This window comes from Callospermophilus lateralis, chromosome 16 (genome assembly GCF_048772815.1).
Source record: "Callospermophilus lateralis isolate mCalLat2 chromosome 16, mCalLat2.hap1, whole genome shotgun sequence".
Taxonomy (NCBI): Eukaryota; Metazoa; Chordata; class Mammalia; order Rodentia; family Sciuridae; genus Callospermophilus; species Callospermophilus lateralis.
Window position 1 is genome coordinate 48,634,362 of NC_135320.1, and position 24,843 is coordinate 48,659,204.

Here is a 24,843-nt window from a genome sequence, read left to right on the forward strand (position 1 = left end):
CTAAGTTATAACAAAATATTAACTAGAATATATTGCATTATACCTGCCATACTGTTTTACCAGTGTTAGCTGATTGAATTCTCAAAACTTTATGTGATGGCATTGGAAAAATCCTTATTTTTTAAAGGAGGGATACAAGATCAGAGAAGTTAAAGGCTTGTCCAAATAGGGTTGCAAAGCTTATAAATCCCAGAGCCAGGATTGAGCCCCTGTATCTCTTTGAATCTGACAGTGAATTCTTCTTAAATTCCTTAGTGCCTCTCATATACACCATGACAGCTATTTTTGAAATAGTTACAAAACTTATCATTTCTTCTAAGGTTTCACATTTGTTTCTACATTTAAAATTTTTTATGCTTATATAAATACAAATCATAGATGTATAATTTCATAACATAAATGAAATAATCACATGTAAGGAAAAATAAAATAATTCCCATGAAAATAATTCCAATTTATAATGAATTAGAAATAGGAATAACTGACCTGCATAAGTTGGCTTATAAATATTCTAATAATAACACATAAGCTATTCAAAATGAACAATTTATTTGCCTATAAAAGATTTCCTAATTTTTAATAATCCTGTACTTGGGCCATTACTAAATTGTTTATTGCCAAAAAATTGCATTGAATGTATCTCTAAGAGGTGTTCTAAAAGGTACTATTGTTCAGGTAAATAGTATTTTACTTTATATATACTTGCATTTCCAGATAATAGCTTTACTTTATATTTTAATGACGTACATTTATTCCTCTAAAGTAACACATTGGCAGCAAATAGAAGAATATAAAGAAAGGTTGATGTCAGAATTGTCAAGATATACTGAGTGCAACAAATATGTTTGGGTCCAGCAATCATGAAGGGGAAAAATGATCTATACGAACCTCTTTATAGGTCCCATGCATTTCAACAAATTCTATTTGGGGGTGATGAATACTTACCCATGAATTTTCTTCAGCTTTATAGTGAGACCTAGCCACTGAATTCATGTAGCTAACAATGTATGTCATTTAGAATCACCAGCTAGGCTCTGCTTACATAGTTTGAAAAAGGGGGACATTAAACATGTGAATTAGGAGTCCTGGTAATATTAGTGCTTTCAGATTCATTCTTTCAGCTGACCGGAGAATGAGCTGAATCCGATAGGAGGTTGTGCTATTGAAGGATCAGACATTTAAGGAACACACACTCAGGGTTGTTTGCAGCATAAAGTCTCTTGTTAACTGGGAGGGATAAGGTAACAGGGAAGAACAAGGCTGTAGGAATTTGTAGGAGTTTGTTTTTATTTAAAAAATTTTAAAGATTTTAATTGGGGTTAATGAGTGAAAAATTATGTATGTATGCACGCGTGCATATATTCCCAAAGATTCCTATCAGAGCCTGATGTGGACTATTCTTATCCTCCTGGGAATTCTTTCAGTTTGGCCAGGAAAAAAAGTGTCCCAAGTAAACTATGCCCATGTACCATTAGCATTTCAAGCCGTGTTTGTGTTACATTTATAGAGGACTTCTGTGCTACTGGCATAGACCATGGGCAGCATTTAGGGAGTGAGGCAAATGTTTGTGTTCTTAGTGAAGATTTGATTTTACATATTATATATTATATACTTTTACTTTAGGAAGATATGTTGCTGATGGCCCTGGCGAAAGGCAACTTCCATTTCCTCACTACCTCTATTATTATTTAATATTATAATATTATGGTTGCACAAATCAGTTGAACACCTACGTAACCAGGTCTAACAGAGGTTGAATTCAGAGATTTAGTTCAGAGAGATTATTGCTCTTGAACAAGGTGGCATATTCAGGTACTTAATACAGCTAATCATTTAAAACAGCCCTTCTTTTTTTTTTATTGATTGTTCAAAACATTACAGAGCTCATGATATATCATCTTTCATACATTTGACTCGATTTATGAATTCCCATTTTTTCCCCAAATACAAATTGCAGAATCACATTGGTTACACACTCACATTTTTACATAATGGCATATTAGTGACTGTTGTGTTCTGCTACCATTCCTATCCCCTATTATCCCCCCTCCCCTCCCCTCCCCTCCCATCTTTCCTCTCTACCTCCTCTGCTGTTGTTTAATTCTCTCCCTTTTTTTCCCTCCTCCTTTCCCCTCACAACCTCTTATAATATTGTGTAACATTGAAGGTCTCCTACTTTTTCCATATGCTTTCCCTTCTCTCTCCCTTTCTCTCCCCCCTCTCGTCTTTGTTTAATGTTAGTCTTTTCCTCATGCTCATCCTTCCTGTTCTGTTCTTAGTTGCTCTCTTTATATCAAAGAAGACATTTGGCATTTGTTTTTTAAGGATTGGTTAGCTTCGCTTAGCATAATCTGCTCTAATGCCATCCATTTCCCTGCAAATTCTATGATTTTGTCATTTTTTAGTGCTGCATAACATTCCATTGTAAAACAGCCCTTCTTAAACTTTAATGTGCACACAGATTACTGGGGCACTTTGTTGAGATTTTGATTCCGTACTACTGGTATATAGTCAGGATTCTTCAGTCCTGATAAGCTGCTAGTTGATGAAGAGGATCCTGGCGTGTAAGCCATGATTATAAAAATTATTTAGACCTTAGTGAATATGACACACTCAATTTTTGAGTCCAGTCAGAATGTTTGTGCAGTCCTGCTTACTATAATGAAATATACCAAATTTGAGCCTAAACTATATATTACTTTATTAAACAGGTAGTGCAAATTTATTGTGACTTTGATTCCTATATGCGGGAGACATAAATGTATTACCATGGAAGCAACTTACTTATATTAATTAAAACCAAACTTATTTACAATGTCAGTCCTTTACAACCTAACTCATTATACTGAAGAATCTTCATTTAACAAAAACTTAGGAATAAGAAATTTGAATTAGTAAAATGGGAATCAACGTAATGTAAGATTTAAAAGACAATTTTAGAAACCATATTCTTCTTTTTTAATTTAGGAAATAACATCAAGATATGTCATGAATCAGCTAGCAAAAAAGCATCCTTTCCTAATGTGTGCTATTGAACAGTATCCAGAGGTCAGGAACTTAATCTCTCAGGGAAAAAAATGTCCAATATGTGGAAAATATTTTTTATCCATATGGCTGGAATGTGTTCGGTTCATTCCTCCACCAAAGGTAAATGGTACTTTCCTGTGAATATGAACATAAGGCCCACTCCCATGTTTTGTCCTTACTTTTTAAATCAACCTGTATTAAATAGATTTATATCTAAGAATTGACTTCTATGGTAGTAGGTTAATTTTGGATTGACATATTTGTGTATCTGGCAATGATAATCATGACCCATTCCATTTACTTTTACACTTTTTATGAGAACATACTTTCTATCAAAGTTCCAAGGAAATTGAAAATTTGTAATCAGTAAATCATTTTTTGTTATTTTTATTAATAAAACCAGAACTATGTTCTCTTAGGGAGAAGAATTTTTCAGTAGTCTATAATGTCCTTTGGGTGGAAAACAGGTGCACATGCTGGTTACTTTGTGTCATAATGATATTCTAGAACACCAAAGGTGCCAAGATGTGAGCTATAGCTTTATGTCACCTGGAAGTTAAGCACCCCTGGCTAGTTTGTAGCTCATAAACCATGTTCTAGACCAGTGCTCAGCAGGTTCCTTTTTCTAAAATTAGCCAAATAGTGAATATTTTAGGCAATGTGGTTCTTGTCACAATTACATAACTCTCCTTAGTAGCATGAAGGCATGTGTAGATAATGTGTAATTGAATGTGTTTATATTTCAATTCAACTTTATTTATGAACCTAAATTTTTAATTTCATGTAATGTTCACATATTACTAAATATTTTTTCCTAATTGTGTAAAATGTGAAAACTCCAGCTCATGTGTCTTGTGGAAACAGAATCTGGATCAGATTTGGACCAGGGACTGTAGTTTTCCTATATCTGTTCTAGACCATCCAACATATGTTCTTGATGTCATAACTTCCTCTCTGCTTTTGGTGAACACTGGCCCTTCTTGGGACAGCACATAGTGCAATGGTTGGTAATAATGTTAAATAAATGAGCAAACACAGATGCAGTTCCTATCATTCTGAAGATTATCATCTGGTGAAAGAGGCCAACATTAAACAAATGAACACACATGCAATTTAAAATTATGGTAAATATTATGACAGACGGATAATATATTATTTTGTTAAGGCTGATGTAACAGTACCACATACTGGGTGGGTGGCTGAAGGAACGGAAATGATTCTTTCTCTGTTCTGGAGGCTTGTAGTCAAATGTCAAGTTATTGGCAGGTTTTTTTTCCTTCTGAGAATTGTGAGGAATAGTCTGTTCCAAGCTTCTCTCCTTGACTTACAAGTGGCTCTCTTCTCCCCACGGCTTGTCACATTGTCTTCCTTCTATGTGTATCTGTGTTCAAATTTCCTCTTCTCACATCTGTCATATTGGATTAGGCCCCATACTAAACTCTTTTTTTGTGTGTGTGAGTGTGTGTGGTACTGGGGATTGAACCCAGGGCCTGAGCGTGTTAGGCAAGTGGTCTATCACTGAGCTACATCCCCAGCCTAATGACCTCATTTTAACTTGACTGCTTTTGCAAAGGTCCTGTCTTCAAACAAAGGTCCTGTCTTCTAAGGCACTGGGGGTAGGATTCAACCTTCCATTTTTTTTTTTTGGGGGGGTGGGATACAATTCAAATCATAACATGTACATGTCATAAACAGGGAACAGAGACATTCCCTTTTAAATTCTGGGATAAAGAAAGTCCTGGGGAAAGGATGTTTTAACCGACACTTAAGAGACGAGGAGGAGTTGGTTCAATAAAGAGGTAGAGAAGAGCATGTCCAGGGAGAGGGAACAGTGTGTATCAAGACTTTGAGATGGGAAATCACTTACTGATTTGAGGAACTGAAAAGCAATTCAGTCTGACTGGAGAGTATTAATTGAAAGTGACGCTGAGGTAGGTAAAAGTTGTTTCACAGAATACCAAGCAGTCCTCACTCAGAAATTTGGCTTTTACTCAATATGCAATGAAACCTAGCGGAAGGATTTTAAGTAAGAGTGACATATCCTGATTTGTATTTCAAAAAGGTAACTTCTGAGTGGAGGGTGGATTAGAAGAAAGTGAGGAAATGAGGATATTAGGCAGAAGGCTATCGTACCAAACTGGGTGAGAGAGAACGATGGTGGAGACAGTAGAGATAGATGGATCTGAGTGTGAGATGTTTGCAGGAAGAAGTAAGAAGACTTCCAGTTTTCTGGCTTAAATCACTACGTGAATGCAGATGGCTTTTTATTGATGTAGGGATGACTAAGGGAGAAGCAGGTTTGTTGGGGGAGAGATAGAAGTTCTGTTTGGGCATGGGAAGTGTGAAATTCCTACAACCAGAGAACATGAGCAGCTTGAAGCCGTAGACTCTGATCCAGTGTGCTGGGAATCTAGAGTTGTGGATGTGTGAGTTTGTGTGCTGGGAGGCAGTGGGGGGCAGATTTTGGAACAGAGCTATGTGTATGATCTCTCATATCATTTCTACAGAGTCTGATTCTAAACCTTGTGGTTTTAGCGATTGAAAGTGTCATTCCACTGAGGCAGTCTTTGTGCTAATAAAGGATCTCAGTTGAGTCTGCTTACAGCTGCCTCAGTGGGTCTTATTACTAATCACTCACCAAACTTACCTACAAAGCTATTTAAAAATACAGACATTCCATTCCACACCTACTAAATCAGAATCTGTGGAGGTAAGGCCCTGGGCATCTACAATTTTATGAAGTTTCCCTGTTGATTTTCATGTGCAGTCAGGGTGGGGAATCTCTGTCCTTCTTGTTCAGGGCTGTCTTTTTTAGTGAGCAAGGACTCCTCAGTGCCTTATCCATAGCTGAGAGCAAGACTCATTGATTGAATGTATGAATTAATGAATGACCTCTAGTGACCAAGGTGAGATATGAATAATAGTCAAAAAGAAAAGGCGGGGGTTGATGAAGGGGTAAATCCAGTGTGTGTATGGGTGACCAACACATATTTTCATTTGGCTTCCACCTGGGAACCCCTGAGTAAATCCCTGGGAAGTCAGCTTGAGAGCACATTGTAGAGTTTTCTCTCCATCTGTCTGCTTCTTGGAAGTCATGCTGAAAGGCTTTCCATTTATCCGGCTGGAAGCAGAACAAAGGCCCCTGCAGCAGAGATCTGTGTTCCTAAGTGTCTGTGGAGCCAGGATTAGGGCTCTCACAGCTGTTTCTTCCCCAAGAACAGTTGGGGAGCTTATGGGGATGCTGATAATGTATTTTCGCTAGCGTTATTAGTTGCTGTTTCATAGGTTTACATTTCTAACTGCTGGATGAGATCATCACTACTTATATTTCAGAGCTATATTAGGTTTCTCCAAACTGTTAATTGTGGGAATTTCTTTTATGAAATTAGCTGTGTGCCGTTCATGATAAAGTCCAGTAAGAACAACTACTTTTCCTTACCAACTTTTCATTTTGAAAAAAATTTGAAATCAGCTCAAAAACTTGAGTGACTAATACAGTGGACACTTTTTATACTCTCAACCTAAAGTCATCAAGTTTTAGTAGTTTGTTTCATTGGCTTCTTATATTTTTGCCTTTAAAATTAATTTGGTTTAGAACAAATTGGATGACAAAGATCAAGAAAAATTCTTACCTAGAGAGATTATATCACTTTCTAGGATAAAAAGAAAAGATTCTAATTCAAAGAAATAAAAATAATTAAGTATCTGTGCTTCATATCAAGTAGAGAGTTTTTATCAAAAGTAATCCCAGTTTTTGCCAGCAAGTATTTGCAAATGTTGCACATATTATACAAAAAGGTCCATAAAATATGTAGGTTATTTTAGCCATGATTAGGTTGTAATAAGGCATGAATAGGTTGTAGAGGTTCCCAGTATTAACTGTTCACATCTAACAAGCAGAACACAGATTTTATTGTATTTTATCTATTTATTTTTTAGTTGTCAATGGACCTTTATTTTATTTATTTATATGCAGTGCTGGGAATTGAACCCAAGGCCTCACACATGCTAGGCTAGTGCTCTACCACTGAGCCTGTACAATCCAGCTCCAGAACACAGATTTATTAAGAACCACTTTAAGTAGATCATTTATAATTCTGTAGGATGAAATTTGGATTGTCACTTAGTTCACATCACCTGATGTCAGGTTTTTACCCAGGAATGCTGTGTAGCAAGCGACAGGATCCCAGAGCAATGGGATTTTACTCCAATGAGTAAGAGATCTAAGCCAGCTCTGGTTGTGGTATGGAGCTTCTAAAATTTTTCTCACAATGTCTTTTGCCATAGTTTTTGAATCCAGCAAGTATTTGCAAATGTTACACATATTATACAAAAAGGCAGGGGAAATCTCTCAAAAATAGAAGGAACACAACTAGAGTAGAGGAAGGGGATTGAGAAGGAGGAGAAGAGAAGGGCATGGAAAAGTACTGGGTAATAAAGTCTACAAAATTCTGCTATATCTATGTGCTAATATACTACAATGAATTTAATATACATAGAATAATGCACAGATTAAAACAACAACAATAATAGGAGATCAGTGGAGTAGATCAAATAGATTGGGGGGAGGGGAGAAGAGGGGAAAGAAAAGGAGGTACAAGATTGGTCAAATTATGTGCATATATGAATATTGCAAAATGAATTCCTCTGTCATGTAGAGTTATACTACACCAATAAAAATAAATAAAAGAAACAAAGACTACTAGAAAAAAATGTTATGCATGATAACTCATTTCTTTATGAATGAGCTTTCACTCATCACAAAGGAATGATGCTAAAATAATTCAGAAAGTATATGGGTCTCATTCCTCATATAAATCATTTCTAAGAAATTTGTACCATCACCATAATGCACATTGGCAAGAGATTTTCAAAATACTTTCTTGAGGAATTGGGAGCCTAAATGGAAGGCTAATTTTCCCCACTCTTAAGCCACTTATGAAAAATCATGTCTGTACTAGGCAGATCTACTTGAGCTTAAGAAAACGAATTAAAAAAAAAAGAAACATTTAATCAAAGAAAGCATCCTCAACCCAGCAACATGTATATGGGGCTCTATTTTAGTGATTATATGCCTACAGAAGTTCTTTTTGAATAAGAAATTGCCATTTCAATTGTCTAATCCTTTTACAGAATTGTTTTATGTAAGCATACATACATTGATGCTCTTGCTGTGGAAATGTCTTCATGGCACTTAGAAAAATTTGAATTCATTTATTTCATTGGCATTCAATGACTTTCTTTACCATGAATTTAAGTACCAGAAATTCAAGGACTGTTTTGTTTCCCTTCATCATTTGTAGAAAACTTCACTCACAGCCTGGTACATTTTTGGTTTCTGCTAGAATCAGAAAATCTGGATTTGAATACCAGCTTTTCTTTTTCTTGTTATTAGGTTATTAATATATTCCATCAAATGCAGCATAGAGCACAATCTGGCAGACCTGCTACCAGTGAGGGCTAATGTCAAGGTTTCAAAAAAACCTGGACTCAGAACAAACCATGTCGCCAAAGAGAACATTGAAATAATGGGTTAGGAGAAATTTAAAACTAGCTGGAATTAAGCAGCAAGAGCAAAGAGAGAGCATCAGTGAGAAAGTAAAGATAGAAATGAATGTTTTAGTCCACAAGATGGGAGTAAATATGTAATCGTGAGCACATGTGTAACTTATCTGTGAATTGTTCACATTACCATCTGGAATGGATTGTTGTAGTCAAGAGTCGTTTAATGATTACAACATGTCAGATTACTTGGCAAAAGTTGCCCCAAACCCTGTTTTCCGCTGGCCATGTTATGAACACCTTGGACAAGTTGCCCTATTCATTTCTATTCTGACAGATTCCACCTCAAAGTCATCTGATGAATTGCTAGTCTCATTTTAAATCTCTTTTGCAGAAATTGCAACCTAATAAAAATAATGACAGCTAACACTTAGTTGGCACCAAGTGTATGTCTGATGCTGTGTTGAACACGTCTCCTAAAATACCTTAATTAATGTCCAAAACAACCCAGGACACTAATGAGAAATTCCAAGCACAGAGAAGTCGAATAATTTTTCCAATTTCTCAAAGCTGCCAGGTAAAAAACTCTAAGAAGGAAATTCAGGTGTATGACTTTTTGTTCTCAACCAGATGTCCTGGATCATCTTTCAGAGGTTTACAACCCAATCATTCCTCATCTGCTTCAACCAAATTTAAGATATTTATGTTGAAGAGCTTCCTGTAATTATTTGTTTATCCACTAAAACTCATTTATTTTTTCCTGTTATGAGTCAGGTTCTTTGACAGGCATATGGGAATGCAGAACCCTGGTCATTGAGAAATTCACATGATCCTACAAGAAGTGGAATTAGAATAAAGTGATTGGAATCTGACAGTTTAGGCTTGAAGAACAGCCCCAGTGCTTGCTAACAGTGAAAGCTTAATTTTCTCTTTGAGGCAAACCTTCTTCCACTGTCAAATGACAATAATAATAGTGTCCACCTCACAAGGATGTGGTGAGGGATATGTGAGGTAATGCATAGATGATACTTAGCATAGCAGGTGCCTAATAATGATAACACAGTAGATGCTTAATAAGGGGAGTTATTCTTTTTTAATCAAAGGCTTTCAGCAAGAAAGAATTTATGACATTCTTGCAATAAGTAGATATGGAGGTGCACAGGGTGCTATGAGAAGAAGGCACCTCAACTAAATCGGATATTCCTTGATTTATACCTGAGGCCTACTGCGGTGATTATATATGGTAGATGGAGGAATACACAATAAAGGTTTAAACTTATTTTAAAAGGCATCTCTTGGAAATGTGCTTTGAAGAACAGGGAGCATTAGAGTAGATCATGGACCAGTGGGCAGTCATTTTGGATGAGGCAGCTGCCTGTGCAAAGCTAATCTTGTACAGGTAAATTGTACAAGGAGTCCTAGAACTCCCTGAAGATGACATGTGGGGAATAAGATTGGAAACCCAAGTGGAGTGAGGGAGAGGGCTCTTGTTTTGAAAGCTATTACATAGTTTGCTAGGGATACCCCTATAGACTACAACAGATTTGGGGCCTTCAAAGCAGAAATTTATTTTCTCAGAATTCTGATGTCTAAAAATTCAAGGCCAAGGTGTCAGAAGGCTTGACTTCTTTGGTGGCCTTTCTCCCTCACTTGTAGAGGGCTGATTTTTCCCTTGTTTTGACATGGTCTTCCTTCTGTGTATATATATGTCCAAATTTACTATTCTTATAAGGATATTAGTAATATCTGATGAGAACCCCCAATAATTGACTCGATTTTAACCTAATTATCACTTTAAAGATTCTATCTCCAAATATAGTCACTTTGAGAACTACTGGGGGTTAAGACTTCAACATATTCATTTTTGAGTGTAGTTTTAGTCTATAAAAGCTACCTGGATAGTTGTAGGTGCTATAGCAAAAAAAATTGTTTGTTTGAGAAAAGAAACTTGATTTGGTGATGTGAATTACAGAATTGTTTTATGTAAGCATACTATTTATTAAAGCCATGGAAATGAAGATTGCCCAACGAGATTTACCCAATGAGGAGAAAGAGCCCTTGAAGACAGTGATTTTTAAAAGGTGGGAAGAATGTAGAATTAGCAAAGGAGAACAAGAAGGAAAACTCAAGGATAGAAGGAAAAAATCTAGTACAGAGTGCACTAACTGTCCAACTTTAAAATGCAGGTGTGTAAGAAATAGAACTTTTGTTTTTCTTCTCCTATTTGGGTTCCCATTCTACTGGAAAATTTATTCTAGTCAATTCCTAGCTTATGTGCTGATTTTAGGATGTTGTTAGTTATTTCAGGTTTAATCTTGATCATTTACAATTTCCTTCCTCTCCCTTTCTTCCTGTATTATCCATCTTTTGGACCTCTTAAATAGTTTCATGGCATTAGGATGTGGGAGCAGAATGTTCTGCCAATGTCCTTTGTTATATGTGGGCATCCCCTGAGGTATATGATCATCCTATCTAGACCTTGAATATGGTCATTGCTCCATGATGATGTCTGCTCCATTGATGTCTATCCATCAGATTCCCTGTGTAGTCTTGTTCTGACATTTAAGTCCCATTGCTGGTCCTCTTTCAAACACTTCCACACTATGCTTTGAACATGAGAAAATTTAGTCCCTTCTTTACTTCAATATGGACTCAAACACGCAATTATTAAATATGCCAAGATGAGAAAAAAATGATGGAAAATTGGAGGAGGACCATGGTGTCCTTTGTGTCACTAAGTGGCAGGGTTGGAAGCAAGCTGCATTAACCAGAAGCCAGAAGGTCAATAAGTCTTGAGTAATCTCCATGAAATGTAGAGTTAAAAGGCAGGAGAGCTACAGTGTGTTTCCTGGAAGGTGAGAAAAAAAACTTTGAGGTGCGGGAATATGTGCATGAGTTTAGGCTGTGGAAGGAGCTAGCAGAAGATGGAGCTTGAAATCAGTGTGTTTTATATACCACCAGTTCGGTAAGATTTTAATATTTTGATTGTATCTTGATACATTTAGAAATTAATAGAGCTAGAATTTGGTGACCACTGAATGAACTTTGTGTATTCTACCACATTAGGGAATTGAATATGCTAAAGAGGAGATTTGAAAGTTTTTATATAGCTAGAAAATGGCCAGTGGCAGTGCTTTTCAATTTACAAAATGATTTTACTGTTTTATTGTTTGTTTGTTTTAATACCTTTATTGGGTGCTTACTGTTTTCAGGGTGCTGTGTTGGGATCTTCAGATCCCAGACACAATCCACTCCACTGCACAGATCACAGACTATTTATTTTAAATGCAATGTTATAAGCATTATCAGAAAGCATTATACCTCCATGCTATAGAATCACAGACAGTGAGTATCTATGTAGGAAGTTTAAAGAAAACTTTCCACTAGAGGTAATATTTGAGTAACTTGAGTTCCCCATCCTCATATTAACTTTTTGACATGGTTTTCATTGTCTCCAGTCATAGATGAGAAAACTAAAGCTAAGCAAAGTCTAGTAGTTTTTTTTTTTAACAAGTTTCAAATCTATCAAATAATAGAATTAGGACTTCAGCTTATGTAGTTCCTTATAATATCACTTTCAGATTTCTTTTTGCTGCACGATATGTGCACATTTTTATTTTGAACCATAGGAAAATATGCAAATAAATTTATTAATTGATGGTGATATAGTTATTTCTAGTAGCTACCTTCATTCAGTTGAAAGACCATCATATAAAAGAGAGATAAAGATTTTCTTCTACTGATTTCTAGAATGGAACATACAACCACTGGTATATAGGTCAGAAAAGATAGATGGAAGAATTTTGTTACAAGACTTTACACACACACAGTGGTAAACATTATTTATCACTGAAGAAACAACAAAGAGGGAAGAAAGGAAATAAAAGAATAAAGAGATTTGGTATTCAATAATAAATAAATTAAAAATTAATTAATTAATTTTATAAATTAAAAGAGAGGTTAGAATTATTTTTTCAATCAGTTAAATGTGTCTGAAGGGACTATAAAAACAGAAACAGAGTTCATGGGGGATATAGCATGGTTTAAAAACAGGGTGGTTAAATTAAATAAGCCAGACATCTAGGTGTAGATTATAGTTAATGGCAGAAAATATTAAAGAAATATATAATCTCTCAGATTGAAAAATCTTGTTGAATGTCAGGTAGAATAAATAAGCATAAATCCATATGTAAGCACATTTTGGTAAAACTGTACACAACAAAGATAGACTATTAAGAGCTAAGGACAAAATGTTTTGAAAAATATATAGGTCATCTATAAAGAAATTACAGTAGACTAAAAGTAAATTTTTCTTAGCAGTAATAGAAGCCATAAAAAACAAAATAATATCTTCATTTGTGAAGAACTCAAAATCTAGACTTATATGGCTAGATAAGTTGGTAGACAAAAGGCAGTAGAGTGTAAGAAGATTATGAGAAAAATATTTTGAAAAGGAAAATTATTTTGCTTTGAAATAACCATTCTTTCTAAATCTATTAAAATTTAAAAAGGTAAACTAGTAATAGTATATGATAGTGCAAAAGTATGACAAAGAAACAAGAATAAGTATATAGTATTAAGTCTATCAAACAACAGAACTTATTAATCATTACAAGAAAATTTAAGGGTATTTAAAATTATTAAAATTTTAAAGAAGACTTGATTATTTATTACCAGGTGAGCAGCAATTGAAACATACATTTGTTATGCTTAGTTCTTTGTTTACAGAATGAAAATATGCATAAAATACCTGGGGATGATAATCAATTAACCATCATGTTGGTAAATAGTCACTTTTATATATCTTTAGGGTTTTATGCTGCTTTTCTACTTAAGAAGATAGGAATTATACAAACATTAGTTTGTCTAGAAGCCTCCCTTAAAAAAAAAAATCAACTTCTGATTATCCCTTCAGGAACTAAGAGAATGCTGATCTTTACAGTAAAGACTTTATCATGAAGAGAGAACTCACTTGATAGATCTCAGCGTCTCACTGTCTGTCCTTTTGTGCCTTACAGAATGTTCTGCTAACAGTGCTTGCATTCAAAGAAGGGAGAACCCCGGGTGATAGATGGGCATTAATTCCTGACATAAAACACTGAAACAACCAGATATCAATTGCAATGTCTTATATTCGGGTGAATGTGAGATTATGCCATGCTTGCTTTCGGAAATAGTAGCATGATGATTGGAAAACAGACGGTAAAAAATGACACTCCGTCTCCAATACTAATCTGTAGTATAATTCATCTGGAAGCTGTTGTCTTTTTCTAAATGTTTGAATCCTGCCATCTGAGTTTTTAGCCCTTAGCAATTAAAGAATTATCAATAATTCTAATGTAATTGATATTTCAGTATTAACTACTAAGGTTATAAATCTTTAAAACAGCAACAAAAATTAATCCTTTTTAGTTACTACTAACTTGGGCCACATTTGGACTAGTAACCTAAACAGTTTCATAAAATCCTTTCCAAACACTTGAGTGTTCCTGTGCCCAAGATATGCATTTGATAGTTTTCATTTCTTATAGTTTTCATTAGTTGAACTTAACATTTCCCCAGATTCCTTTAAAGTTGAAGAGTTTAGGGAGGGAACAGTCTGGACATGAACTCTCAACCCTGTATTGTATGATGTAATGTAATTAAAACTACCCTCAAAAGAGATTAGACTGAATAGGTCTCACTACAAATGAGTGAAAACGCTCATCTACTTTATGAAATCTGTAACCTTAATCCCTTTTTTATGACAAACTGCCAGTAATGAAACATAATATAAGATTACATTTAATAATTTTACTCATTACTTATAGAGTAAAATCTTACTTTGCAGTAAAAATTTATTACTGTTAAGATACCACTGACATTCATTTATGAAACTGATCATTTCAACCAGTCAACTGTGAAAATGAATGTAGGTTTTAAAACATTTATGCAGCAGTTAGTCAATTTAATGTACATTAGACACTAAGAAGATCAGAAGGCATCCCATTTCGAATACTAAATGGTTGTGAAAGTAATATGTATTTATTGTTCAGAAAAATTGAAATGGTATTATACTCTCTTTATTTTATTCAGAAAATAGCAAAAGACAATTATAGTATAAATGCACTCACACACTGTGTTTTGATTACTTCTATTCTTATAAGAACTCCCCGAATCCTCTTTTCCCTTTAGAAATCTCTCCCTTTTGTTCTTAAACTGCTGGATAGAGTCATAGCTATATGCAGCATCTACTATTCTTTTCTCCTAAAGAATCTTAAAAATGTATCCAACTCAAGTACATTTATCTGAAGCTGTGCATCACCAAAATGTTGAACCTCCCATGTGAAATTCAAAGGTCACTGATTTTGCAGGGGGTAGTAGCGGCGAGCAGGACCAGTCTGTAGAAGACAGAATTCCACTTAGCTTCCTGGATGGCTTGGACATGGTAGGATTTTTTTTTTTTCCTAATTTCTGCCTTTACCATAGTCCAAAATGCTCTAAGGGTAGAATGACCATGGAATTTGTCATGTAAGCCAAGATACTTTTGAGAGTGAAAGTGAACATTATCAATAGCTGAAAAACTATCAAGAAACCAGGCTGTCCTGTGTGTATCTGAATGTATGGCAACCCTTCCTAAATGGAGGAGTTAACCACAGAGTAGTGCTCTTTGCCTGCACTGTCATTGAAGTCTCAGAGGAATTGTCATTCTGAATCTTCAACTTGGATTTAAGAAATTATTTTTAGTTACTCCATAAATATCTGAGGGCCTACTTTAAGCAGGAAACTCTGGGTGTAAATAAGTAGAGGACCTACTCAGTCCCTAGTGGCTTAAAAATTTGAGTTTAAGCTCTAAAAAAGTAAAAGACATTTGTAGTCAAAGCTAACTGCTAACCAAGTAGTAGAGACCAATTGCTTTAGGGCTTCCCAGTGGAATAGGAGATCACTGCAGGTTGTCTGGCTTGGGAAGTACCCAGAAAAGTGTGGTGTCTTACACCAGACCTTTAAAGAGACAGAATTTAAATAGATGGAGAAGGAAGCTGAGAGGACCTGTTAGGAGAGGAGGGCAGCATGGAGGAGAATAGATCATGTTCCCAGGGCAGTGAATCAATTAAAACTGGTTTGTGTATGGAAGTGGGAAGAAGAGACAGAATTTTTAAAAAGAGTTAAAATTCTATAAGCCTGTTATAGGATAGACTAAGATGTTTGAAATTGACCCAATTTTGAGTGGCATCTACTGAATGTGTGGCTGCAAGTCCATGATATAAAAAAAAAAAAAAAATTAGAGTTTTTTAATCATTTGGCAGTAGTGTGCTTGGAGGTTGAAGAGGAACTAAAGAAAGTTTAGAATGGTCATCTTATAGTAGGAAAAAGGTATAGCAGTAAGTGCACTGAAGGGAGATATCACAAAAAAGGAAATGACAGAATGTACCACCTCTGACGGGGGTTGAAGGGAAAGAAGAAGGGTGAGGAGTTTCAAGTGATGCTGGATGATTCAAGTGAACATGTGTAATCATCAACCTGAAACAGGAAGAGTAGAGCAATATGCTTCTCTTGGACATTATCTGAAAACATGCACTTTCCTACAACTGGTAATGCTATCAATCTGTTCTGCAATATCAGTCCACTAATCACAACCATTCATTAGTGAAAGGGCTAGGGACAAGCTATGATTAACACAATTTTGTGAACTTGGATTCTAGTCTGGTCTGTATCTTGAACCATGAGGCCTAAGGTAGGTCACCTACTTTCTTGCTATATCTGAACTTGTTTCCTCATCTGGACAATGAAGGGAATAGACCAAAGTCTTTTGTAGATTGCAGTTGCCTTGACTCCATAGAGGGAGAGAGACTGCCTTCCTCAGGCCTGGTCCTTCAAGGAGAGAGTGTCATTCTTCCTTTGTAACAAGTCCTGCTAATCTGGAATGTGAGACCACTGTTAAGTTTTCTATTCATGCTGTAACAAATTGCCTTGAACTTGGGACTTAACAGAAGATATTCATTATCTTGTGGTCCAATGAGTCAGGAATCCAATATGAGTCTCACTGGGTTAACAGGCATTCCAGGCTGAGTTGCCTTCTGGAAGCTATGGAAGAGAATCCACTGTCTTGTACTCTACAGCTTCTAGAGTTGCCCACATTCCCTAATGCATGGTCTTCCTCCATCTTCAAAGCCAGTCTTGGTAGATCTGGCCCTTCTCATATCATATCACTTGAACCTTTTCTTCTGTCTCCTTCTTCCACTTTTAACAATGCTTATGATTACTTAGGGCCCACCTGGGTAATTCAGGATAACCTACCTAGCTTAAGGTCATTAACTTATTCATATCTGCAAAACTCTTTTTTGCCATGTAATGTGACATGCATATATATAGGTTCTGTGAATTAGGATGTCGCTATCTTTGTAAGGGTTGGAATGGGGTTATTGTTTCGCCTACCATGATATCTTTTCCTGAGGAAACAGGAAATTATTTTACTCTTTGTTCTATTTCTTGTGCTTCACATAATATTCAAACCTTATCTGAACTTTATACTGTGTGCTATACATATATATTTCAATAATTTTTAATTTATCAACATTTAAAATATGGAAGTCATTGTCATTGAGCCATATGTTGAACGACTTAAAAAATATCCCAATTCTACCCATTCAGCAAACATAAAACTTAGAAAACATGCATATTTAAATTTAGAGTGTAAAACTACTTTTTCCCTAAAGTAAGAAGGGGGATATAATTGAGTTTATTTGCCTTAGGAAATAATAAAAATAGTGGAAGAGTGAGAAATTAAACTTAAGTATAGCATTTCACTTTTTAAAGCTTTTTTACTAAATGATATCCTTTCAAAACAAAAGCATGTCTATAAACTCTTTTCCTCTTCTCTGTCTTTGGCTTGACAAAAAGGATATTTTGCTCGGTGTTTTAATTTCTGTTTGTAAACAACAACGTAGTAACTATCTTTGACTGTCGGGAGGATTTGTTAAATGAGGTTTGTGAAGAGTGGTCCTCCACAGAGTGTGTCACTGTTTCTTTGTAACATGCTCATTTCAAATGGACATATGTTGTACCAGTAGAAACAATGGAGACCAAACCACAAGTGGAAATAGAAATTTCAGCATATGAAAGTGAAGTATTAGAGAATTTTTCTCATGCAAACTTACTGAGGATGATGAATCTAGATGGAAAAGTGTATTTCCAGAAGTCATGTCAAATCATTTTTACTCAGCAAAATTCCCAGGAAACAGTCCATAGCCCTGAGAAATACTATACTACAAACAAAAGTTATTAATTTAGAGAATAATAAGCAGCAAAGTTACACATTCACTGCAAAAGTGATAACGGCCTTGCGCAAAACAAATTCCTAAAAATCTAAACAAAACATTTTATTCAATTAACTAAATCATAATCCTCCCCAGAAGAGGAAAAGAGGGCACAGACACTTTACATTCCTGCTTGCAACAAGAGCCAACCCAAACTCTGCCCTTGTAATTTCTAAATGACACAAGGGAGATGGCTAAAACCACAGTGGAAATAGAAAATGCCTTTAATACTTTCTATTATAAACTTTTCATCTCATGAAGAAACTCGAACAAAGCACATTGGATAACAGTATGACCCCACTTGCTCCCATGGTTTATTTTTGCTTCTTTCTCTAAACTGCTCCTCTTCGTTCACGGCTCTGTTGTTGGTTCTGATGTCTTAAATGGGAGCTGAGTAAGATTGATGTAGCATGGTTTATTTTCGATAGTCCCATGGTTCCAGCTCAGATAAGTTTCAGAAGTGGGCAGGAAGAGCTGTTGGATGAGAGGGCTGCCCTACTATCTGGAAGGAGAAAGACTACATTCCGTTTTGATTTTTTGCCATTTGTTCTCCAAGCACAATTTCAAGACTTACCGATTATAGTTAAGTAATCAATATTATCTCATTTAGAGTACATTCAAAATATTATAATATGTCTCTCATTGCAAAAATACTTCTAAGTTCTTTTTACTCCTATATTTATTGTTGATATCCCATGGTTTAATGTTTTCTGGTCTAGTTATCATTTATATTGTCTTATTTCCCCAGTACTCTTATGTGCATTCTTGAATTTCTGCTCTCAAGTTTACAATTTTTAAAAAAATGTCCTTTGGCCTCCTCTACAGGCAGCCACATCTAGTCATCTTCCTTCCAAACCCAGCTTGCCTTTTTTTAATATTATGGAATCTTACATAGGTGCAGTTTATGGTAATGTCTCCCTTCTTTGCATTCATATAGAACATATCACTATATAACGAGCCATATGTTTCTAGTTATTTATTGTGTTTAGTTCTTGTCTTTCCAACTGCTAAAAAGGTTCTTGGAGGGAGGGATTGTTTGCTGCATATTTTTGTATTTATGGCACTTTGCCTAATGTCATGCAGATTTTAGGTTACTTATAATTGATTAGGACTCTTGGTTGAATGTTAAAAAAACCTTACCTCACACATTAACTCAACTAATGAAGGCTAGGGGTTGGTCAGGCTGAATATTTAGCCATCGCTAGACCAGGTTTCCAAATTTATCTGTCCTTTTCTACTTATTATCTCTGCTTTCTTTTGTCTTTGCTTCAGTTTTAGGTAGGAGCTCCCTAAATTGTACCCTGTGAAATAGAAAGAGAGCTTTCCTCTCTCAATAGATCTAGAAAAATGTCCCAATGTTGTTACTCCTTGGCATTATTGGTTTGTCTTGGATCATGTGATTACCAAGGCTATCAAGGTTGTCAGAAGGAAGTGCTTGGGTCATTGGCTGAATCTGAGTTATGTGGTCATTTCTTGAATCAGGGGGTAGTATTTGTGGCCTTCGTGCTCCCCAACACAGGAACTGAGATTGGAAGAGGAATGGTTCTCTAATGGAAAAAGTGGCCTCTTGTGCCAGTAGAATGGGAAATGGGCACTAAGCAGACAAAACCATGATGCTCACTGGGGAGTTCAAGAAATGTTTGCTAATTGATCAGCTTAACATCCTTGTAGGAATAAGTCAGGATTGTAGATATTCTTTTTACCTTCACCCAAAATATTTTGTGGTTAAGATAGTGCTTCACAGTCCTTGTTTGAGGTGGGTGTGAAGGTGATGTGACCTATGTCTTTGGCCTCCCCCCGCCCCCCGCTGTGACAGGTCACCTGTATTAAGGAGGCTGTTATTCCCTCAAGTGTGGGTTAATAACTGTGTGTACTTGGTGTTCAAACCTCTAAATAGGATCTCAAAGTTCTTTTGCGGAAGAGTAGATAGAATAATCAAATCTCTCTTTGAGGTTTGTGATATTGGCCAAATTGTTTCATGGTATAGCAACATAGAGAGCATTGTTAAGTGACTAAAGTGCTGGTTTTATGTCTCTGTTTTGAATCCATTTACTGAGAACTATGTTGACTCCAGAAATTGATCACAAAGCATACAAATGGTAAGCCTTTGAAGTTGTGAATATTTCTTCTTCTTTTTCTTTTTGGCAGTGCTGAGGATCAAACCCAGGGTTTTGTTATGGTCATTTGGAACATGAGTATTCAGGATATTCTGAGTATTCAGGATGGCAGGATTTTGACTACCTATTTTGTACAATGAGAAGTAAGAACAGAAGTTGTTGAAGTGTTAAATTTTAAGTCATGCATTGAATAATTTGCTGGAAATCCAGCCAGTGAACTTCTTAATGAACATTGTAGATAGCGAACAAAGAATATTAGGAAAATTAATTTCCATAGGAAATGGCTGAGATGCCCAGAGGAAAGTTCAGCCAGTGTTTTGCTGACTGACAATTTAATGCCCCTGACCAACAGGAGTCAGATTTATGTACTATTTTCACCTTCAACCAAGCACTTTATGGTTGAACTGTGTGCTAAAATTTGGATAAAAGCACATATAATCCTTTATCATCTAAATTTTGTTTGATATTGAGTATGCATTTCTTAGCTAGTTAAGTTTGTTTATTTGTGTTGGGAAAAGAGCAAATCAAGCATAAAAGAAAAGAGTGTGTCCTTTAGAAGTCAATGTTCTGAAACCTCTGAGTGAATAGTTATTATAATCAAAAATATTTATTGGACCTGCCTTAATTTAATTTTTAATCTTTACTTTTTTAGAACTGGAAGATAAGCAGAAATCTACAGCTGGTACCTGTCCAGGTATTAATTTGTTCTTACAAATGTTTAAATCGGCGTGACCCTAACCTCTTTGGAATTGCTCATATGTAGAGCAGGTGAGACGCCCTTTCAGAGCCTTGCTAGACAGCTCTATCAGCTCTGCGCACTAGCGTTAATGCCTACCTAGGATGCATCTGGTCTCTTTATCAATATATTAATCAAAGGAAGACAAATAATTCAATTACAAAGATCTCAATTTAAGTATTATACTTTTAGATTGTTTACCTTCTTAGGTGTGCTATTTTTTTTCTCTTGGGCTCAAAAAAATAAAGCGAATGAATAAAAAAAAATGGAAAAGATCTGTGTGGCACAGAGTTATTATTATTTTTTTCCTGTCACTTTATGACCACCAACTCTCCTTTTCTAGAAAAGTATTAAGAGACTTTGATGGGGAGAAGTGTTTGTGTGATGAATGTTTTGCGATTGAAAGATTGCAATTGAAAGATCGCTTTTTATTGCTGGATACTTGTATTATGTTAGTATGATTTCATTCGAGGTGCTAACATCTATTGACTTAAGTTCAAACTTTCATTCTGCCCTAAAATGGGCGAAAGGCTGGATCTCAAATAAGCTAATTCCTAACACCACTTCATTACTGTTTATAAAGTTTCAATTAAAAAAATTTTTTTTCAACAAGAAAAACTTAAGAAAGCCAGGGAAGTAGTGCTTTCTTTGAGGGGCAACATAGAACTAGGAAAAGAAGTTATACAAATGCATGGTATATTTTGCATAGACCAGTGGTTCTTGGGAGTGAGTTTTTTTTCTAGCACCATACACAACACTTGGGAACTTGTTACAAATGCAAATTATTTGGCTCCACCCCAGAAATACTGAATCAGAAACTCTGGGAGTGTGGCCCAGCAATCTCTGTTTCAACAGCCCTCTGGGTGATTTCTTTGTGTGCTCTAGTTTGAGAACCACAGTTTAGTCTGCTTTGCTGTGTATTCAGAAAAGCAAGAAATTTAATCATAATTTTCTATTTAAACTTCACTGGAAATATATTTCTCCATGTAATTATTTTTTGGTTCTTCTAGCGGAAAGCACAGTCTCTTCTTCCATGAGTTTATTATCATGTTACCTTCACAGATTGGCCTTTGTGAGTTCAGTTTAGGGCATGCTCCTTTACACATTAGAGTTGCCTCTGGCATAACTGGGAAGCTAAATCCATTGTGTACAGCAGAGAGGCTCCCCATTCCAAAGAGCAAGGTTCAGGCCCCACTCCATTACCCAAGAATGCATTTTAAACAAAAATAAAAAATTAGAATAAAAATGAAAGGCTTAGGAGCTCATTAATAATAAGTTGTAGAAATACACTCTGTGCTTATTGAGGAAAAGCTGCTCAGTAAATTGATTGTGATTAGGGAAATATCTTAATACAACCTGAGCTGTTAAAAAATGTTTTGTTTACCATATTAATTCCTTGACTTCAGTCACAAGTTATGTGCCATTTGGGTTCTGAAGAGAAAATTCTATCTATTTATCTATCTATGTATATACACTAATTTTTTCAACAAATATTTCCTTGAAGCTCCAGTGATGTGAGAGAGGATCTTGGCTTGCTCCCTTTCTATCCTGATTTTCTTTATCTCTGAAAGTACAGTAACCTGGATTCTGATTCAGCATTCCACTCCAACTGGCCTTTCATAGGTCATCATGTGTTCCTTCCTAGCTACCTGCTCTTACATAGCTGATACTCATTGCAGGTTTGGGCACCATTGACCAGTGGCCTCCTTAAAACTGTGTGCCTAAAAAAAAAAAAACAAAAAAACCCCGAAACTGTGTGCCTAAGTTTCATTCCTCCTCCTCCTCACTTCTCTTTTGTACCTTGCTTTTAAAAACTGGCGTTCTGTAAGATTCTCTACTCATTTTCTTCTCACTGTTTCTTTAGTGAATGAATTCATCTACCCCCACCATTTTTATTCAGTATCGTTGATCATCTGAGTTGGCATCTCTTCAATATCCTCCTCTGTTTTTGACCCATGTTTCCAAGCTTCTCATTCTAAACTATCTAAAATAGAACAGAATCTCTTCCACTAAGTTGTTATTTTTCCATTTATTCATTTATTAGTCAATATTTATTGAGGGGTTATCTATCAGGCACCATTCTTTGTTGTAAAGATATAACAATGAAGAAGACCAAGGGGCCCAGCTCTCATAGAGTTTGTTTTGCTAATGGAGGGAGGTGAATGATAAACAATAGACAAATAATAGGGTGATAAATATTTTGAAGAGAAATAAAATAAGATTCAAGAGATAGAGAATGATGGGAATATTTTTTATGTAGGGTGGCCTAGGTCTGATAGGGCAATATTTGATCAGAGATCTTGAGTTTCTGTAATAAAGCCAGTTGGGTAATTGAAAGGCTAAAAGGTTAGGATGATATCAGAAAGCATCAAATAACCAAAAGTGTGATATCAGAAAGCATCAAATAACCAAAAGTGTGCTAAAGAAAAACCATGATTCTGATGTCAGGAAATTTAGTGTTGCTGGCTGCATGGTCAGTATCAAGTGTTGCCATGGGAACCACACTAAAGAAGGATGCATCTGCCTTTACCCTATAGGAACACTCCATGTCCTGAATCATTGATAAATTAAATCAGAAACTTAATCTCTTACTCCATGTGAACATGAAACCATAATCCATTTGAAATGCTGCTGTCGCATCTGAAACAATATTTTTATTATCCAACAATTAACAACCAACATTTATTTAGAGGAAATCAACTGGGGCATTAATTTTTTGTGAATTATCTACATTCAATTCTTTTCTCCTTGTTTGTCACTCCCATGAGTACTCTTGGGAATTTTCATTTTCACTCACGTTTGCCTTATAAGGAGAATAAAAAATGAGAAACTCGTGTCTCTTACTGTTTGTTATAAACTCTTATCACCCATGGGAAAGTAGTTTCAAATAGAAGACTCTTATTTTAGAATCATTAATGAATTCTGTTTATGTCCCCAGTATTCATAATTCAAACGTGGCTTCTAAATCTCTATGTTTATGTATCTCCTTTGTATACATAATCCAAGACATTTTTTCCAGCTAGTTGCTCAAAATTTCTAGTACTCTTTCAGAATGTTATTAATTGAATCCAGATGGTAACGATTCAATTGACATGGCTAAAGAACTGATACAACTTTTCTATAATCTAAGCAATAAGTAAATAAGGATATTTGCTTCTTTGTATTTTATGTTAAAAAACTTTTAATGCACATTTTATATTCATATTAATTTATCAATATTTATTAATGTATACTTCACTCAAAATTGTAAAAGTTTTAAATGAAGGTAGTAGACTCTTTTTTTTTTCACTTGATAAAACATCTAAAAATAACAAAGTTTGGTTGTTTGGGTTGTTTTCTGGCCTCAGTAGTAAAAAATACAAATGGCTGGAAGTCAGCCCTTGCTGTTGCTGAAGAATTGTTTTGTCTCCTGGCACAGAAAGTTCTAGGGCAGCTTAGTTTGCAAATCCATTATTGTAACTTTGGGAGTCTTCTGCAGGCAACAGGTTTCCAAATTGCATGAAAGCTCCTAACCAGAGGTTCAAAGGTAACCTTGAGACTCAGAGAGTGGCCAGGCACACTGGGATTATGAGGGGACATCCGAATAGTCCTTTTCCCACTAAAGTGGTGTCCTGAGGAACCTGAGTAGTCACCTGAGGGGAAGGAAGTCCAGGGTGTCCAGTGTGCAGGGCTGGAGTAAGTGAAGGTGGTTTATTGCATGTAAACGTAGGAGCCGGTGGTAGGTGAGTGAATGAGCTGTAAATATTAAAAGAGTAAGGCCACCTAGAATATATTTAAGTGGGAAAGCAAAAGGATCTATAATCTCATAGAGTCAGACTATGGAAGGGAAATGAGAGATCTCAAAGACAAGGCTGGGAGTCTCCAGAGGAGAGAATGGGGCCAGGCAAGTCAGCATCACTGTGGACTCAGGCTGAAGGTTAGCCTGGGCCATGTATTGCAGGCAGAAAGCACCAGACGTGGCCTCCTTGGAGCAGAAGTCTCGCAAGGGCCACCTAATGGGAAATCACAATCTTTTATTCCCTTAAGTTGGTTGATAATTCTTGGAGAGGGGAAGAAGGTGAGTGTATTGGTGAGAGGGGGACCTAGATGGTGGCCATCACTCTCCTGGTCACTTCAATGATAACAAAAGCCTGCAGTTTCTTTGTTGTAACAGAAGAAATCAGGG

The 24,843-nt window shown here is 35.9% G+C and overlaps 1 protein-coding gene across 2 annotated transcripts in view; it reads left to right on the plus strand.

The window, feature by feature from the left end:
- Positions 1 to 20,705, plus strand: part of Lrrc69 (leucine rich repeat containing 69) — a 101,209-nt gene extending 80,504 nt beyond the window's left edge. For both annotated transcript variants that reach the window (XM_076836343.1, XM_076836342.1), the window contains 2 exons: positions 2,968 to 3,147; positions 20,595 to 20,705. In XM_076836343.1, coding sequence (XP_076692458.1) covers positions 2,968 to 3,147; positions 20,595 to 20,705 — 291 coding nt within the window. The remainder of the gene's footprint in view (positions 1 to 2,967; positions 3,148 to 20,594) is intronic.
- The last annotated feature ends 4,138 nt before the right edge of the window (positions 20,706 to 24,843 follow it).